The sequence below is a fragment of the Micropterus dolomieu genome, linkage group LG11, assembly GCF_021292245.1.
Source record: "Micropterus dolomieu isolate WLL.071019.BEF.003 ecotype Adirondacks linkage group LG11, ASM2129224v1, whole genome shotgun sequence".
NCBI classification, from domain to species: domain Eukaryota; kingdom Metazoa; phylum Chordata; class Actinopteri; order Centrarchiformes; family Centrarchidae; genus Micropterus; species Micropterus dolomieu.
The window spans coordinates 1,739,676-1,755,688 of NC_060160.1; the positions used below are offsets into that span (position 1 = coordinate 1,739,676).

The following is a 16,013-nucleotide window of genomic DNA, read 5'->3' on the forward strand; positions in this document are numbered from 1 at the left end:
TATCAAGATAAAATGGAGAGAGAGAGAGAGAGAGAGAGAGAGAGAGAGAGAGAGAGAGAGAGAGAGAGAGAGAGAGCGCTCTTATCTCATAGAAACAGGTTTCTGCCGCTACATATCAAAGTATCCTCCTCACTAGAGGATGAGCTGTCCAGGCTGGACCCTGATCCTTCTCACAAGAGGTGTTACAATAACGATCACAATAGAAAGTAAACTCACTCGCGCATGTCTATATTCCCCTGCAGCAAAGGTGCAGACATCAGTCGATCGATACGTGATGTCACCTTGTGTGGCGGTGGCATCACTTACTGATCCTTCAGAAATGCTTGAGAAAATGGAGCGTGTGCGGAAGCTACAGCGCTACTCGGCCAATAAAAGAGCTTCGTTACTGAAAAGCTATTTGATTCAGAAAATAGCGACGCTACCACCAAGCTACTGAGAAATGTAGTTACACTAGTAACTGCCCAACACTGAATTTATCACAAAGATCAGGAATGAACAGGTTCTGGGCATTTCTGGAATCCAACCACGGGCTTGTTGCCCCCGCATGTACAAATATACAGTACATTGTAACATAGAAAACAAAGCTGACTGATTTCTTCATTTAGCCTCTATGTGCTGTATAAATTCAGTAGGTTTCCCTGAAAATCAGTTTGTTAATCTCTTCGGGGGGGTCTCCTCACAGTTGGACATGAACCCAAACTTCACGAGAAGTAGAATGGGATCTGTCCCATTTCAAAAAGAGGGTGAGTGTGTGGCAACATGTGTGTGTGTGTAGAGGATGTCGTCACACCAACAGGTGTGATACATGTGGTGTGAAACACTCCTAACCTACAGGTGATAAATGTTTTACTGAAATTTACTAAAATCATTCTTCTTTCGATTGACCATGTGGCCACGAAAGAAGAGCATCAAGTCCTCCAAGCGATCGAAGTCGTTTATCCATGCCTCCCAAAAAGACACATGAGCGCTACCTGTAACAGTCCAGTGACCAGCAACCAGACCTTAACTACGTTACGTAAATTATAAGACGCAAGACACATGGCATTAAACACGTGGTTGTGACCGTTTCACAATGTTAATTTGGTTAGGTTTAGGCAACAAACGTACTTGATTAGATAAAGGACAACATTTTGGTTTGGGTGGCGCAATGGATAAGACACATTCCTTTGGTGTGAGAGACCCCTTACACCAGAAGCGCTGCAGTGCGTCCAGGAAGCATCCCAGCATCAAGTAGCACAGCGCAGATGAACCGGGCAGGAAGTCAGACACAGAAACGGCAGAGAAACTGTCAATTTTAAAAATAAAATACCCGTTACTTAATCATAGTAGAAGCACAAAACGCAAGCACTAATCACCAAATCAACAAAATCTAAACATGTCTGCAAAGTCCCGCAGGTAAAACGCTCTTATTCTGAAATGCTCCCTGTGGTAGTTGCTAGATGCACCCGTCAAGACGAGAAACGAAAGCGATCCACGGAGAGCTTTGAAGGATGTAGTAGAAGCACAAAAAGGACAATTAAAAACAAGTCATTAACGAGGAGCCGGCCGCACGCTTCACTGCTGAAATGCTTCTGAGAGGCTTCCAGTGGACGTCGTGAATAAACCGCTGCGCACACGCAGCCACGCCCCTCCCTCAGAATTCCCATGATGCATGGGAGTGAAGGGAGTTTTGTGAAAATGTGCTAATACGTTTGCCATTTGATTGAAATACAAATGTTACTTTATGATTTATGTTTATTAAAACTTGTCTCCTTAGAATCTAGTGTGTCTGTTGGTAATTGTCCTTCTTGTGGTGGTTTACCATTGAAACCATGAGTGAAGGGACAGTTTCAGTTGATAAGAGCTGCTGAATTCTCCCAGGTATATAGTATCTTCATGTACCGACCCCATGCACCCATGCTACCTCCCCTTATGCCCTAAGTATATTGTCTTAACTGTAGGTGTTTAAATGGAAAGTGGTGGAACAAAATCAGGCTGTCTACTAGTAAGAAACAATGAGGTGCTGTGGCTAAAACCATCCAATCAGTTCAGAATATTCAAGCTGCGTTAATGCAGAACAGATGCAGTAATCTACCATGACTACCTACTGTACCTTATTGCATGCTACAGTTCAGTGCAGTTGTGTGCTTCAGTAGTGCTGCATGAGCAGGAGCATAAGGGCTGAACAAGTGCTTCCATGTGCCTTTGGCACTTGTGTTGCTGACTTTACAGCTTCATAGAAATTTTAAAAAAAGAACAGTGTCCCTTCATATTAAATCACTCTTTCTGCTCTATGAATGTTTTAGAGACTCTTTATATCTTGTCTATCCTCAAAAATAGGTAAAAGATTTCATCCTTTAACTGTAACTTTATTTTAGTAAAATGATGATCTGCAGTGAAAAAAGGTATCTCTTTGAATTCACAGTAAAGTTGGAATATGGACACTTAATGCTGAGAAAGTATTCAAGTGTACAACCTGAGGGAAACAGTCACTTTGGTTTAACTGTCCTATGGTTAAATAAAGATTTTATATCAGTGTACAATATTTACGCGCGTGTTTATTAATATATTCAGACTAATGTGTTAACAGATGGAGGCCGGTTCTTTTTCTGAGAACTGTATATATTCCTGATTATTTGTAAAAAATGTTTTAAAATCTCATGTGGGGTTCGATCATGTGTGCCGAGGGAGGGATGGCCCACGAGATGGCACGACGCTCATAAAAATATCCCTTAATGACATTATGTAATTACATCTAATGAAATGATGTGGAAACTATTATGGGCTATTAGGCTAATCGCTCTTTAATGGTGCTGATCAAAGTGTCATGGTCCTATACATTTACTGTTGTAGGTCTATGTGCAGTAATGTGTGTTCATGTGCATGAATTTGTGTGAGTGCGGTGCGTGCGTTCGTGTGTGTATTTGTGATGGAGCGAATGTGATTTTCTGAGTTCAGAAATTGGAGTTCAGAACTGTGTGTGCGTTGTGCTGAATGCTTGTGAGTCGAACGTGACCGCATCTTCTAACAGGGAGGAGAACAGGGACGTTCAGGTCTTTGCTGTTGGCTGTAGACGCAGTTAAGTGGCTCATTGATCCTGTACTGTCTTGTCACAAACGGGGTGTATAAGACATATAGGAGGAGCTGGGAGAGACAGGCAGGAGGGACGGAGGAGGAGTCTTACACATCAACATCCGTGTACACGCAGTCCTTTGGCTCAGTTTGGGTCGATTATATGAGACGACGGCAGACAGACGAACAGACTGACTGACTACCTCTTCTGCTCTTCCCTGTTAAGAGATTTTTGGAGGAGTTTTTCCTCATTCAGAGGACAGAGGGTGCCCACCTGCACACTGCTATTTACCTTTTTCCGGCAACAACTGAGATCCCAGGACTTCAGCGCGACTACAGCTAGCCGTCTAAAACACCATTTAGGTGAATTTAAACAATGGCTAAGTTGCTAAACGCATCTTGTTGTCATGTAAGGGCCCTGTTCATGTTGGACAGACATTTTAATAGCCTAATCATTTCATACCAATCCCATGAAAAATGACTATTTTCCACAGGTTTTTCTGATTGGATGTCTTAGCTTATTTTCTCTAAAACAGCCCCGCCCCTTGGCGGCAGGCGGCTGCATCGCTCCGTATCAGCCGGTAACTCGATGCAGACGTGTTTTTTTGCTGGTAGATCATGAACTTCCTACTTAAAGCTGGATATCGTTATTTTCAGAATTTTATTGGCTACACGAAGTGCCGGTCATCGGCGCAATTGCTTGCAATTGGCTCGGCCTACCTACGAAATAACAGGGGCTGGCCCTTTCTTACAACACGGGCTCTTGTAGGTCGTGAAAGGGATATGTGAGTTCCTATTGGGTCGGATTTAGTGTCAGTCGAAAGGTCAGAGTTCAGCAGCTAAATCCTTTACGATTATGACATACAAGCCCCGTCTGCCGGCAGATATGAAACGACGCAGCAGCAGTCCCTGTGGATTTACTGATGGAATAATGTGTTTTGGACTAAATATTTTTACTGGATTGGATCATCTGGATCTTCGACTACGTAACAAGACCTTTTTATGTTGGAATATAATCGGTGGATTACTGTGAGGCTTCACAGGTGAGTCGCGTAAATTTTGCTTGTACTGGTTGGTCTGACAGAGGCGCTGATTGTACCCGCTGTGGTGATTGTATCTTGAAATGGTTTGCATTGGTGGAATCATGAGGATTTTAGCTTTCAAATGGTGGATCACATGAGTATGAAGTTAATATAGCAGCTGCACATACAAAAAGCTGCCGCCAGGACCCGACCTGGTCGTCAAACTCTCCACCCACTGCTTCAACTACCTCACTGCTCCATTCTCCGTGCCTGAATCTGGATCATCTCCCTCACCGCTTGTGAACTATTGGCGTCCTACAATAAACTTCCTTTTTACTGAGAACGGTTATTCGTCTCTGTCGTGCTTTTGGGTCCTGTTTTACGTACACGTAACAACACAAACGCATGGCTCAACACAGAAGGGCCAACTCCTCAGGTCAAGACTCAGCAGTTTATCTACATCTTAAAGGACAGAGGACACTCATTTGAGGATCACTAGGTGCACATTTTAGACAGAGAGGATGGATGGTTTGAAAGAGGTGTCAAGGAAATATCTACACCAGGGTTGAGAAGTCGTCGCTGAATACAGGAGGGGGTCTACGCCACCACTTATCCCCCACTTACAATGCTGTCCTTTCATCACTTCCCAGGAAACTAAACAAGCGTTACCTCAAACCCTTAGGTCAAGACACCAAGGATGGTCGTTCAGACTTCGCCTCGGGTGGCTCTAATGATCATGACGACTGTCGTTACAACAGCCAGGAGCACTAACGAACCAGCGGTATCGATGATCCTGGCAAACGACCCCACAGAGGTGGGCATTGCACATCACATGGTTGCGCTCTGTGAAAACCAGGTGACAGGTTTACTGATGATCACGTAACGTTACAGTTTTATTTAGTTAACGTTACACTGGGTTTGAGAGTCTGCGGTTGGTGTTGACTTACAGTAGTTAATAAGCTGTCATTAATTGCATTGCAATTGTTGTAAGTGAAAAACAGGTTACAGTTACAGAATTCCTTATAGCCACGCAATTTTATAAGCAGCCTGGATTGAAGGCAGCAGGTGATACAACATTCATTATAACCACGATTGACTTGAGACTTGACTTGGACTCCAGCTCAAAGATCGTTGTATTTGTAACTGTGCTCTGTCAATATGCTGCTGTTTTGGCCAGGTCTCTCTTTAAAATTAGGTTTTAAATCTCAGTGAGATCATTTGGTTAAATAAAGGTTAAATAAAATAAAATGTTCTTGTGTTTCTGTAGGTGAGCAAAAGTGGTGAAAAGATGCATCAAGGTGATGACACAAATGTATAATGAATTTGTAAGATAAACAGACTATTAGTAATGCTAATTTATATCAGAGTTTTTTTAAGTTTAATGAGACAGCATGTCATGTTAAGTGGTACATCACCTAGTATGCTAATGAAGAAATAAGTACTATAGCCACCTGTAGGAATTCATTTTAAACTTACGCATGCCTGGAAGTGCCTTTTTTTGCAACAGTATGTTGTACAGATTGTAAAGCTCCTTGAGACAAATTGGAATTTTTTATATATTTGGGATATATATATATATAAATATAGACAAATGAATCTTCCTTCAACTACGCAGTATGTACAGTAGAAAAAGTCCAACAAACAACATGCAAAACCTTCAAACAACATTGTTTTTTTAAACATCAGGAAATGAGGAAATATAGACACACTTTAACGAGTAATCAAACAAACTGTATGCAAGTAATGAACAAAAACAGCAGGGTCACTTGTGGTCTATACTCAGTTACTATAAGGCCACCGACCAACAGGCCTGGCGAGCAACATTCAGCTCAAGTGAAGCAACACAGATGGAGACTCAGCGGGCCTGAGGTAAGACCCCCATGCTTCCTTGAGCATTGGCAACTGATGGCAGTAAGTTTTACAGCGTAGAAGCGGGTATAGCTCCAAGATTAGGTTTTAATTAATTTCCTTAGACGTGTGACAACTGATCTCTAGTAGAGTCTGTGCCATGACATGATGTTTTTGTGGTCTTCTCTGGTCATGTAATTAACTACTGCATAACGCCATGTCAAAGTGGTCTGTGGTTCATCATGTTGGAGAAATCTTCAAATTAAACTGAGAAAGGAAAATCACTCTTTAGTTGAACTACACACTGTTCATTTTAAGAGTTCACAAGCCAAACATGTTCAGGTGGAAATGTTAATTTGTACCACTTCCTGCTGCTGTAGAGTCTATGGTCCGTGCCCATTATTACTGTTCTTCACATTATATCAACCTTAAGATAAAGTACATCCTCAACCAGATAACCCGTTCTCACTCCCTTAACTCCGTCAGTTTGTAAAGCACTGGGGAGCCATTTGGCGTCATAGTCCAATGCACTGTGGGAGCCTAAACGCTAAAAGCAAGTGTAGGATTTAAATAACAGAAGAGTCAGAGTAACTTAAAGTAAGTAAAGTCAGAGGTGGTTGGGGTGGATGGGTGGGTTAGGAACCCAGTGATGCCAAAGGGTCTTGACTAAGCGTCCAGTGTGACGAGCTGGGAGTGAGAATGTGTTGACCAGGAATGTTACCAGATTCAGCCTGTAACTGAATGGATGGAGATGAAAAAGTCAACGGAAGCAGTCAGATCCTGTCTGCAGACCTTTCTCAAGACAAACCTTGCGCATAAGTGTTATTTACATTGGGGTCCCACCACTTTTTAAAAGCCTTTTCTGTTCTGAAGAATAGCTGGCAATAAGAAATGTTAAATAACAAATGAAAATACTTTGAGGAAGGTTTATTTGCACAAAAAGACATGACAAAAACATGCAATGCAATATAAATCTGGAAGAAACAAATGTGTATTGTCCAAAAAAAGTAACTTGAGCTAAAAAACAAGCTACTGACTACTACTTTTTATTCAGAATTGTCATCTGCCAACTGAATTTAGGGTTTCCTTTTACACAAATAAACACATTTCCACTATAAATTGGTGCATTGTTTAATGCTCAAAAGGGAGGACCCTACAATCATATATTTGAATATTGCTTCAAAATAGTGTTAAAATATCTTTGTCTTGTTCTTGTTAACCCAAAATTGTGCATTGTCATGTCTGGTGAGCTGTATCGTCACACCCCTAATCTCAGCCCTTATGTCCCAACACAAAGGGATGCCCTTGAACCTGTGACTTGTATCTTGTTTGTTTCAAGAGATGTCCACACATCAAACGCATCAACTGATTAACACTGCCAAACCCTCTAAACTTGGTATGTCAATGCTTAATCCCAATCAACCACGGGGCCAATCAGGACTCACCAGGGCCGAGCTGCCTGCCATTTTCCCTCAAGACAAGACATCTGTGCGGCGCTCGGCCTCCTGTCGCTTGCAGGGAGCATTTTGTCAAGTGAGATTAACTTGGAATTACTGCAAGAGGGGGTCAGAGAAGAGTTTCAACAGGCGAAGACCTGACGTGCAGCATTTGAGGCAGACTTGATCTTTGGTCTTTACTCTCTGTCCTCATATTTCACTTTCCCTTCCTCCATCTTTTGCTGCATTCTAAATCACAAACTATTTCTATTTACTTTTAGTATGTACTGCAGCTGCCCTTATTGTGTTGAATGTAGTATTCATACAATTGGGAGATCCTACTTAGGCGTAACACTGCACCTTGCACTCTCACCCTCTTGGTCATACTTATGCTGCACAGAAGATTGGGGGTCAGAATAGCCTGTAAGCAAGCTTGCTTGCATACTGCAAACTGTGACCGGTTGCATTAGGTCATCCTGGTATTTTTCGAACACTGAATTTGACATATATGTATTAGACATACTCAATCTTTTCCTGGCATACATACAACAGTGTGGGTGTTTGGTTATTTGAACTATGCACCCTTTGTTTTTCTTGCAACTGTCAAGAAAATATGTGACATTTCACCAAACAATGTTCTTCTATATTCCATTCCTGAATGTCTAAAAAGGACATCTTTGAGAATAAATACATCTTTTGAGAACTGATTTAGCAAGTTAGAGGAAGACAGACAACCGTACTGACAGGCATCATCCCGCTTTGATTGACTGAGATGAAGTGGATTTATTGTCTGTAAGCCTGATCAATCAATCATTGTAATCGGCTCAATCTCAGAGTCTGACAGATGCGGACACCATTCTGCTCAATGCCAGTCTCAACAATAGCCTCTACCCTTATTCACTGAAGGTTAAGGTTTCATTTTTCCCCCGCCTTTGTTATAAACGGCTACAAAAAGCGCTGACTTCCCACTGCATTATGGGAAAACTTGTCTTGCTATTGTGTATTCTCTAGGCTAAACCTTCAGTCAACTCAGTTTCTAAGTTTTTGTTCTCCTTAAAACGATATGAGCGTCGTTACATCGGTAATGTAGACGATGTGCGTGCTGAAGAGGTCTGGCAAGCTCATTTCCTTCCAACTCCACACCCCGACATTTTTCATTTTCAAACTAGTCTTCAGCCCCAACTGATGCTGACTCATCCCTTAAGGCAACTTATCAGATTTCGCACAGCTCCAACTGGAGACACAAAAGATTTCATACAACTTTTGTTATATAACCCCTAGAAACACACTTTGAGGAGTGTCCAATACCTTGGCGGCGTTTTAGAAATTAAGAAAGTCAGTCTTTAATAATGACTTACTAAAATTTATTACAGCAGACAGCGTCCCTGATAACTTAAAGTGCAATAAAGACGTAGCAAGTGTCACGCTGTAGGAGGATAAATCCCAGTCACCACCTGGCATCACAAAATCTGTTCTTATTAATTAATGGCTTATAACTTGTTTTTCAAAGCACCAGTAAATTATTTATTAACCATTAACATAGCTGTAATATTTCCAACTTTTAACTCTTATTAGAAAGTGATAAATAATTTTTCTCTCGGCGGTAACTGATTATTCATATTGTAAAGCACTGCAGCACTCGTAGAAAAATCTGGAAACCAGGAAGAATGGACCCCCTGTCTACGATCAGCTCTAAGCTGCTGAAATCAGGAAACTGCCCACACAGCCTGTGTGATGGTCTGCCAGGCCAAGAAGACTATCAGTCGCAGCCAGACCGGACTGACACATCATGTCTCTGTGTTGTTTACTACCGAGCTGAGGCTGTTTGCTGTCCAGGTGCCAGGAACAAACAATATGCAGAACAGCCCAGGGAAGCTTTAGCTTTGCCCAAATACTAAACTCCGGGGCAGAAACAGATCTGACTGAGACAAAAACACAAACACTGTTATTCCAAAATAAGATTTGGCTATTTTAAAATGCCTGCTCTCACCAACTGACGAAAAAGGCTTCACAGTCTTTTAAAATGGCTAAATCACAGCACTTTCCACAGGCAAGATCCTCTAGCAAAGTGAAGATTGGCTGGAAAGTTTGTGCAACATGAGGAACATGGTGTCTCCTGCCAAACACTCTGAGGAACGATATGAAAAAGACTTTCAAAAATAAGCACTGGCGATGTGCCTTTTGTTTGTGGACTCACAAGTTGTTAGGTTTATAGGTCTTCTTCCTACCGACAACTGAGAAAAGGCAGATTTCCAGCCCCAGTTGAGTCTGATAGCTGAAAAAGACATTTCAGGTTCATTTTGCACTTTGTCTACCCTGCAATCTAAACCACACAGCCCTCTGATCCAGATGAGCTACCAATGAGGACTGCACTGATTTCTACCGCACAGAACTTGGGAAGTTGTTCAGCTTAAACCGCCACTTTAAAGGTGCTTAAGGGCATTTTGGGTTGAGTGATCAGCACAGAGTGAAAGAGATTTAGGGACTTCATCAGAGAGACCTAATTATGCATGTAATAGCATTAGCAATAGCAAAGTTAAACATTTATGACCATATCACACGAACAAGACATACATTATATTCCCATTAAAAATGACTGACACTAGGACATTGAGGAGATAGTTTCAAATTTACCATTCAATGCTAAAATAATCCAAGCAATGATCTAACTCCTCTGCCTACTCTTCACTACTGAACTGAAGAGACTGAACAGTTCCCTTATTTGTGTTTCACTTCAACTCCAAAGTGTCGGTGAGATGTCAAGAGGCCCGCTACACGTGACCAACAGCAGAGCTGTTTTTTGACACGAGGTGTTGTTTACTAGTGCTGAGAGTGAAGCTGTCAAAGCTGGCGGCAACACTATACAGTTCACACGTCACTGCTACATTTAATGTCCAATCAGGTTCAACCACTTCACTATTCAGCTGAAGCCCAGCAGCTGGTAAATGAGCCGGTGAAGGTGAATCATGAATTGAATTAGCTAATGTAAGTGTAAAAATGTGTACAGAATAAAATAAAAAGTTGAGTAAAGGGCGAAGGTTTTTTGGAAAATGAAATGAAAGAGGCCACTAAACATAATATCTATGAATGTCTAAGGGAATCCTTTTTTCCTTTACCTATCACTGATAGACCTCCACCTAAAATACACTGCACAATTCTGAAAATAAATGACCATTTGAAGCAGAAACACTATTTCCTATCCCCATGGGGTAACGGCTGTCTTACTGAACAGAAAACAACAAATCTAAAGTGGTTCCATATCAGCAGTTATACAAGTGTGCAACTTATTTGCATGATGCGATAAAGCGACTGTTCAGGCATACAAAATGTGTTGAATAATGAACAGCAGCTTTGGCCCGAAGGCAGGAAGAGATCACAGAGGGCAGTTTGGGTCGAAGCATTGCACACACAACCAGACGAGCAGAACAGGTTTTTGTTTTCCAGTCAGTTTCAACTTTGGCCTTATTTCACTCAGAGAAACGCACAGTTTAGCAACAGTGAGAAGTGTCAGGTTGGAACAGCTGTGCTGTACACCTGCATGAATATGATTGGATGTTACCAGTCAGCTGGTAGCTCAGCAGCTGGTAAATGAGCCAGTGATGGTGAATCATGAACGAATCAGCTAATGTAAGCACGACTTCAGCACTCAGCTCCATTTCTAGACAACCTTTGAATGCACAACCAATGAGGCGACAGCTTAGTGAAAACGTAATAAGAAACGATTCTTTTCTGTGTTTCAGAGTTCCCAGAACTTGATGAGACTCGAGTCGACAAACTCCTCGGTCAATAATGTTTAACGTTTTTCAAATACTCGTTTTCTGCATCATCGTAACTACAACTACATTTACAAGAATGCATTACAAGAAATACTGATGTCTTATGGTGCACACAGGTTCTAGAGGGCGTCAGGAGCAGCAAATAGTCCAGACACTAGAGAGACAAAAGGGTTTTTTGGAAAACTTGGGGAAAAACTAAACTTGGAATAGAAATGAAAGAGGCCACTAAACATAATATCTATGAATATCTAAGGGAACCCATGAGCCACTGATAGATATCCCATGGGGTAACGGCTGTCTGGTTTCCATGTTTATTGAACAGAAAACAATAAATCTAAAATGGTTCCATATCAGCAGATTCACATGTGTACAACTTATTTGCATGATGAGATAAAGCGACTGTTCAGGCATACATAATGTGTTGAATAATGTACAGCGGCTTTGGCCCGAAGGCAGGAAGCTTCTAGGAAAAAAACAACTGACAATCTGTCACCAGGTCAAACAGCACGATACAAGACAGGTACAAGATTCCAGGTTCAGGTCGTTCAGTCAACAAAGATTCAACTAAAGATTTAATAAGAGGAATTAATGAGAGAAATGTAATGATCCATCCATTTTCTGTTGCTGGCTTAATACCAACAGATAAACACAAATGTTCTGTTTGTTATTCCTCCGTCAAAGCCTCCAGGAGACCGCTTGGTAGGGAAAAAAGTATGTAAGAATCTGTACTCTCAGTTTTGCAGACTGTGCATAGTTTAATAATTGATGCCCTTAAAGTAACTTTTCCTCCAGGATATAGACATTGTTACACAAGCTGCATCCGGCCGACAGAGACAGCAAGAATACCAGAAAGATAGGCTTTTGTAATAAATTTGCCATTTTTGGAATAACAAATCTCCCAAAATGGACTGGAGAGGTTTAATCCTTAAAGATTGTTAAACCATAGCCACGAGATATAAAACACTACATGCACTGTTAAAACCATGAATTACTGTGCGCCTTCTTTTTTCCACTGGAAGCTGCTTAACATCCCGATATCTTACACCATCAGCACTTGAGCACTGATAGTATCTGTAACTTCAGATCTACAAAAGCTCCATCAAACAACCAATTAAAAGTAGTAATAGCAATTGTATGCAATGAGCCTGAGCCGGCCCTGAGCAGGCACACGTAGAAATCTAGCAAGACTAAACAGCCTAAACTTGTCACGACATCCCTGCCGTGACACCTGCGACATCTGGCATTGGAGTGAAAGTGTATTGACTTTATTTTGCCTTTGGTATGAATGAAGCATGCCTGGTGTGTTTTGGTTTTGTCCGCCTGTGCTTTCTCCCTCTCTTGCCGTCTTTCTCCCTCTCTCCTTTTTCCCCTGCAGTGGAGTTATGGCCGTTACTGCTGGTTCACCGGGTTTGGCGCCAACACTCACCTGATCCTCATCGGCAATCGCACACCTGGCCAGTATCTGCCTGTCTGCTGCCACATTTAAGGAGGAGCCGAACATCCAGTCCCCGCAGGATCGTTAAGTCATCTGCAGTATGTCTTGCTTGAACGTTTCCAGCTGACCTGCCTTGTACCTTGGAAAGAACCTTCGATTTTTGATAACTTGCCTCCCTTTCACACCCCACACTACTCTCTGCTTCAGGAAACTCTACCAGAGCTATTCGCCACAACCAGCCTCCCCCCCTCTCTGATTCATTCTGCTTGTTGTTTAAATAAATCCCTTAAAACTAACCTACTGTCTCCGAAACCTGACAAAACTAGCTTGTAGCCAGAAAATCTTCCAACATTTCCATCCCTGCTGTAAACAAAAACAGACTGCTATGTTTTTGTTCTCTTGAGCAATGTTTCACCTGCAACGTGTCTCAAGATAATATGTTCCTCTAAGAAGTGTCGACTTGAGACTGCAACAGGATTCATCTGGATTTTCTTTTGATACAACATAGATGCTGGATATTCTGGCAAATAAAGAATTAGGGCTAGTCATTTTAAATACTTGGCAATGGTTAGAGAGAAATTATGGTTATGGGAAAAAAGAACATTAACTGCAGTTCTGGGACGGGACAGTCTCAATGTCACAAAAGTAGGGCTGGGCAATAAAAATATAATTGGATAATTTTCCTCAATATCAATATAATAAATGTTCAATATATCGTCAATACATATTTGGTTTAATTCATTTGAATCACAAACAAATTAGCACTTAATTTTTCTATTAAAATATTTATTTAGTTGACGAAAAGGGACTAAAAAAGATATAACTTAATTTTACTCATGTATTTGTCGAAAAACTGGTTTCATCATAGTAATTTGTTGTGAAGTGATCCACTGTTTAGCATCAAGTATTGTCACATCTGACCATAAAGAAGTTTAACTAACCAATTAACCATCTGGTTTCTTTAATTTACACTCAGGAGAAAAAAACAGCCTTTTGATGATTTGACATATCTTGATAACTATCGATATCGAATGATATGAAATGTTTTTATCGTGGTAACATTTTTGGCGATATTCCCACTCCTACACAAAAGTCATCTGTGCAGCCGTGCAACAAGCTGAAAGATGTGATGAAACCCAATGAGGTGACCGTGTGAATCATTCTTTCTCTCGAAAGGCCAAAAAAATTTAAACGTTTTGATTTAAAGTGAATTTTTAAAAGACAAAGAAAGACCTTTGTTGTAAAACAAGTTAAATCCTTCTCTCTTACACCACCTCTAAGCTGTAACAACCCTCTTACTGTTAACCACTGATATCTTATCACACCCTCATTCGTTCAGATGATCAGTCAGATTAACCACAGGGAGTACGGTTTACCATTAATCATGCATGTCACATGCTCTCTTCTGTTATTCTGTTCAGTTTTCATCATCAGTGGGGTGTCGCCTGCTGTGCAGAACTGAGTGCAGACTCTGAACACTGTAAAAAGAAATGAACTAAAATGCTCCAGTTCACACCCTCCGTTACAGCCACTGAAATATTTCCATATTTGAAGGAAGATCAATAATGAAAATAAAGGTTCGTGGTGTCACCTTCAAATTTCACATTGGCAACTGGATTTTTCTGGGTCCAATGGATTATTCTGGTCATTAAGCAGTAGTTGATATAAAGTAGCAGGAGCATAGTGATGGTCAGCAGAATAAGATGTGATTGGAAACAACCGTTCCATAACACATAGCATTGTAAAAAGAACACAGGTGTAAATACTGAATTTATTCATTGAACGGAGCAATCATCAATGTTTTTAGTCACTTTTTCAGCATGTGCACCTGTTCAGCAACTTTTATTTGAATTAATTGCTTTGTAGAATAATGTATTTAGTTAATACGTCCAGTGTTCATCCTCAGGAGAGCATGAACATGCTTGTCACATTTCATTGAAATCTGCACACAACATTTAGGATACAAGTGAACATTCTTGCCTGATATTAACACAAGAAAAAGGGAAACTGAGTCACCAGAATCATTAGGAATCCTCCACTTGGGATCATGAATATTCAAGCATATTTATGGCAATTTCAACAGTATACCTCTCTCTGGACCTCACCAACTAACCAATGCACATCACCATCCTTTCACCACAAACATAACAAACAACAGCCAATACTGACACTTTCAAACAGCACATGACATAGCTGACATGTGACAAACGTCACCTTATCATAAATACTCCAGCACTCCAAGAGCAGCTCCCTACGTGGACCTTACATGCGTACATAAGACATTGCACGGCAGAAAAGAGATATCTACTGTCACATTTTTTCCCCTCCAAAATGACCAAAACGACAACAACAGATACTGAATGGCTCACAGCAAGCCGCCAGCACAGCGAAAAGCAGCTGGATCTCTCATACTTACATCCAACCATCATCATGGCCACAGAGAAGATCTTCTCTCCGTCCGTTGTGGGGGCAATGTTGCCGAAGCCGATGGTCGTCAGGCTGGTCATGGTGAAATACAGAGAGGTGATGTACAGAGAGTCCTTGCCAGGGCCACCCTCCCATTGGCCAGAACCGCTGGCGTTGTAGCGGTACGGTGATCCAATGTTAATAGCCAGCTGATAGAGCCAGCTGTCCGTCTTGATGGTGTTGGTGGCCTCGTCGATGACCTCGTAGTCTCCGATGCTGTACCTATTGAGGGCAAAACCTGAATTTCAGTATGTTTAGCAGTCATGACAGCAGCTTTAAGCAAACCCATTAATGTGACTGAGATCTGAATAAAATATACGGTCGAACAAACAAATAAAATCCCCCTCAAGACCCTCAAAATCTCCTGAAGAGTCACTGCTTTTCATTCCTGGTTCTTGGTTTCATTCCTTCCTAGTTCATTTGGTTAAGGTTAAGGAAAGATCCTCAATGAATACTAATTTGAAACAAGAGACAGGTTTAACCAAAAACACAATCTCACGGCAAATGTTGCCACTGAACATAATCCAGGCAGCAATTAGGTTTCCCATAAAAATGTAATTAGCAAAACAAGTAAATAAAATGAGACGGGGTAGAATGATTAGTGATAAAAACTGCTTTTAGGTAGTTGACAAATGACAATCCTAGTTTCTAGAGGCCAAAACTCCTCCTCCTAAAACCAGTTAAAATATAACAATTCTGCCATTATTTATGCACACACTCCATAACATAAACTCAGAATCCTTTAAATCTCTAAATTTAGTGCCTCAAATGCTTTTAAGAATATGTGATGGGCCACTTAAGGAAACCTTAAATAGGGTTATTAAAACCATTAATCAACTATGTAAGAGCGTACTGAGGAGCATAATCAACATTTATGGCTAAACTTTGCTCTGTTGAGGCTCATATTCAGTAATTAAAGTAACTTACTTGTTGCACTTTCATCTTAATATGAAAAGTTAATGCTGCTTTGGAGGTTTTA

General features: G+C 41.0%; 1 protein-coding gene across 1 annotated transcript in view; it reads right to left on the reverse strand.

The window, feature by feature from the left end:
- The window catches only part of kcnh5b (potassium voltage-gated channel, subfamily H (eag-related), member 5b), a 1,142,829-nt gene that overhangs the window by 114,828 nt on the left and 1,011,988 nt on the right, over positions 1–16,013 (reverse strand). Inside the window, exon 8 of the mRNA XM_046063266.1 lies at positions 14,985–15,256. Coding sequence (XP_045919222.1) covers positions 14,985–15,256 — 272 coding nt within the window. The remainder of the gene's footprint in view (positions 1–14,984; positions 15,257–16,013) is intronic.